The following is a 4,236-nucleotide window of genomic DNA, read 5'->3' as shown; positions in this document are numbered from 1 at the left end:
AAACAGACTGCAGCTCCCCATACCACTGCAACAAGTTCTACTTTTCCTTTCTCTGACAAAAAAATTTAGCTCCTAGATTTAAAAAATTATTAATATCCACCAAATAAAACATATTTATGATGGTTCATAATTAAAGACTCTTAGTGGTTGCCCCAATAGAAAAGACTTAGGTGTTCCTTCCTTTCAGACAGCTTCTTTGTGAAAAAGCAAAGCGAACAACTTTAGATTTTGTATTTGTGTTGGTTAGGTGCCATAGTTGTGTCTGAACTTTTATCACGTGAGATGAGCTACCCATGTTATCGTGGCTATCCAGGGAAGCAAGAAGCCACTTCCCATGCTGCCACATAGCAGATGATGGCACAGTGGAGTACTAGGCCCAGGAAGTTGGGCAGGACATCTCTCCTGCATGACTCTGACACACACCCCAGAGAACTGACCAGCTGAATGCCGCAGCTCAGCTCTGCCTTTGTTTGAAAGGTTGTAGGTAGCTACACCTACATGTGGTCCTCAGAGTCAGTGTGCCAGAAAACATCGACTCTCCAATCAATCTCTATGCTGCCAGCAACCTGTTTCAATTTTCCTAATAATCTGAAGTGTAAGGCAGTTTTTCCCACCCTGGTCTTTCATGGAATGTTCTTTGGGAATAAGGTTTTAATTTATCTCTTTTAAATTGCTCACAGTGCAAATTATCTCCTGTACATATTTTCTATGAAACTACAGCTCAGGGAGGGGAATCTCAGAGTTTGTCTGGTACTGTTTTCCATTTGTTCTCCTCCTACCCCTGTGGAGACTGATGAAAAGATAAGCTTTGTACTTTAAGTTTCCCCAGTCCTATCCTGTATCATGCTGGCCCTTTCCTCCTACCCTGTGAAACACTTCAATCCTTGCACTTTTACGTACTTCTGTCTTTTGTATATTAGCAAAAAAGCCTACTCAAACCAAATGGAAAACTCTTGTAACTATTAAAACCAAAACTACAGGATCCCCCCTGACATCGAAGGCTGTCTGTCTATTCACCTTAGTATGCACCGGGTAACAAGTTCACAGCGAAAAGAGGAGCTGAAACTGGCTTGAGCCTCCCACTTCTCTGCCTACATATATAAAGACAGGGGCTTTAGATTTCTCCAGCAAAAAGAAGCCACTCAAGTAGAGCACAGGCAATTTTTCATTTCCCACTTACTCTACATCAGAGACTGCTGCAGCGTTATGTACCACATGTGTATCTGTTGTTCAGCTCAGGAAAGGGAACATTGGACAACTCCCTCCAGAACACTGGTATATTAGCCGATTAAATGCAAAAGGAGCACAGGTTTAAAAAACTTTTTAATTTCCGTGTGATCTGCATTCCAAAACAATTCAAATATGTTCCATTTACTGTAAAAAAAAAGAGGCAGGTGTTTCAGAAATTTAATGCCAAGTTTCACCTGTTTCACTCTTCAACACAAGCCTGCCAATTTGATGGCATAAAATTGTTTTTTTTTTAAAAAAAAAAAAAACACCTCCCCAAATTTATTAACCTTTTGTGCCAGAAATGCGCGGTTTAGCTATGTTCGGTTATGGATGGTACATTAATCCATCCAGCAGAAGTAACGTCTGGACAGAGGTCGGGTAAACTCTACGCTTTCTCATAGTGGCGAACAGCAACCACATCGCCAAAGGTGAGAGTCTGCAAGTCCAAGGAAAAGACACGTTAGATGCTGGACAATTTTCTGTAATGACTTAAGACATATTCAGAAGTCCATGCTAGAGCAAGGTTGGTTTACATTATGTAATTTAGAGGAAAACAAGGTGGTCTCAATTGTTGGTATTCTAAATGAACAAGAAGCAAAACCTTCAAGTCATGGATCGCATAACAAACAGAACTTTTCCCTTGCTCCCTGCAAACCCAAGAAGCCCATGTACAGGGCAACTAAAGGGAGACTAGAAATGACTGTTTTGTTTTTCTAATTTTGTGAATGGAATTTCTTAAACACAGCATTGTTTTCATCCAGGTTTAGCACTTATTTTCCCAAAGCTGATCACACTGCAGGATGTGCAATTTAAAATCCAAACCCTCCGTACCCATATTCTATACCATTATGCATAGGCGCATGTTTAAGGAGAACCTTGTATTAAAACAAATGCATTCCATGCACTTCTGTAGCTGGAACTACCAAATGCTTTCGTTAGTGCCGTTGTGCAGGACACCAACCACAGTGTGTGAGCTCTGGAGCAGAACAGGGCGTCTCGCCGTGTTCAAACACCAAAGGAAAAGGTTTTCTGTCTATGCGCGTAGCTGTTTCCAAACGCAGAGCGTGTACTTTCCCTTGAATCGCTCTTCATGCTGTGTTGCACTGACCATATACCTTAAGGTTTTCATTATTTGGAAGTCTCCATCCATAGCGATACTCTCTGAAGTACTTACAACAAGCTAGCTGGTTTTCTCCAACAGTTGAGTCACATAGATTAGTATAGCTGAAGAGATGTTATTTTTAAAAGTTACATCTCTCTGCCAAAAATAAGCATGAGAAGCGCCACCCTGGACATTAGGTATAGTAACTCACACCATTTATTCACCCCATACTCCCTTTTCTGAGAAGTCAGGAAAATAGGGTGACTTTAAAACAAGGCTTCTCTTCACACAGTTGCTTTTTATCATTTTTAACAAGATAGGATGAATAAACCCTTTATTGTTAAATATGAAAATGCCAATACCTCCTGCTATACTGTAATTTTATTTTCCTAGGGAAATACTTGTCCGATGTAATTGAATATTATTTATACAAGCATGTATATAGTGAGTCTTTAAAGAAAACTAAATTAGCACTGGCAACAGATCACTGCCTATATAACCAAGGACTCTGTACCTTTTCCAGCTCACCAGGACTTTACCTTTTTTTTGCTTGGGCATTTACACATACGCTAGAAAGAACATGCACACTCTGGAAATCCAGGCCGGCCTGCTTAAAACCATTAGCAATTTTTCAGTGGTCACTAAAACCAGATGCAAACCAAAACAAGCATTTGAAAAATCCCTGCTAGTTTTCCCCAGCGATAAGTTGAAGGGTTTGTGTATGAGCAACGCTACCCGTTCACAAAGCCCGAGGTAAGCGCAGGCGAGGAGCGTTGTGCAGTGTTATGTGAATGCTCAGGGAGCGTCACACTTACCATTACCATTTTGCCATCCTTTATTTCTCTGACGAAGTTTGTCTCTTTGCCATCCCACTTCTGTACGTGCACTAGCTTGTCTCCATCCAGGGTCACAACTGACTGCGAGACACCAACAAAACACAAAGGCGTTCAGCTGTTTGGGGCATTTGGGATTCTGCTCACGCGTTCAGCGTGCACTATTCTGTTGAATTCTCCTCAACAGATGGATGTGGATCTGGGATGATAAAGCACTCCCAGCCATTTCAACGCCAAGCCCGTGAACCATCCTCCATTTAAGCATGCGCTCTACCCAATTCTGGTTTGTGACAAAGGATGAAAACCTGTTTTCTTTTGAGCTCCCCTCTCACAAGAACCATGGTTTCGGATGCGCTTTGCGATAAAGTTTATGTTAAACCCCCCAAAGACCCCAAGGAAGAAGGCATTTCACTGTTTCGACTGGGAATACGTTGTGATCGTTGGGCTGAGAGGGAAGCGGGCAGCTAACACAATTCTTCCGCACTGGAAGGCTGATGGGGACTGGCAACATAATGCGGTGGCTTCAGGCAAGACACAGCACAAGCGGGCGAGCAAGGTGGATCTTGCCTGTTTTTCCCTGCCCTGGCAGTGGCAAAAGTTACCCGTTTCCTTTGACCCTCCCGTGCCCAAAGCTACAACCTCAGGGGTGGGGAGGAAGGAGGGAAGGAAAGAAGCCACCACAGCCCCAGAGGTCGCTTACTTTGCAGTTTCTGTCATCGGGGGTAGTTTCGTCGAATTCCTCTCCAAGTTTAAAACTGATTTCTGTGTTTTTGAAAGTGCTCTGCGTCCTGATCACTACTTTGTCCCCCTCGCTGCTGATAATCACGGTGGGTTTAGTCACATTCCCCACCTGCCGCGTTGCAAACCCCACTCCTAAACCGTCAAGGGAAAAAGAGAAATCCGTCACACATCCGGCCGGTTACATTTTTTTTCCCCCCACCACCACATCGAGGTACAGAAATCCCTTCCCCCGCTCTACAGCTTTACGCTATGGCAGTGAAATGCTACGCTCTGTTCCGCCCGTGCTCCCGCACACCCCGCAGCCCCAGGCACACCCCGCAGCCCCGGGCG

The 4,236-nt window shown here is 43.6% G+C and overlaps 1 protein-coding gene across 1 annotated transcript; it reads right to left on the bottom strand.

The window, feature by feature from the left end:
- Positions 1 to 1,304: 1,304 nt before the first annotated feature.
- FABP7 (fatty acid binding protein 7, brain) lies at positions 1,305 to 4,075 on the bottom strand (the record flags this gene model as incomplete). The annotated part of the gene is made up of 3 exons (XM_010161538.1): positions 1,305 to 1,666; positions 3,148 to 3,249; positions 3,866 to 4,075. Coding segments are annotated over 3 exons (363 nt in total), but the record flags the coding sequence as incomplete, so codon positions are not given.
- Between the last annotated feature and the right edge of the window lie 161 nt (positions 4,076 to 4,236).

This window comes from Eurypyga helias, unplaced genomic scaffold (genome assembly GCF_000690775.1).
Source record: "Eurypyga helias isolate BGI_N326 unplaced genomic scaffold, ASM69077v1 scaffold15151, whole genome shotgun sequence".
Taxonomy (NCBI): Eukaryota; Metazoa; Chordata; class Aves; order Eurypygiformes; family Eurypygidae; genus Eurypyga; species Eurypyga helias.
Note: the sequence above shows the minus strand (reverse complement) of the source record. Positions and strands in the feature narration are given on the sequence as shown.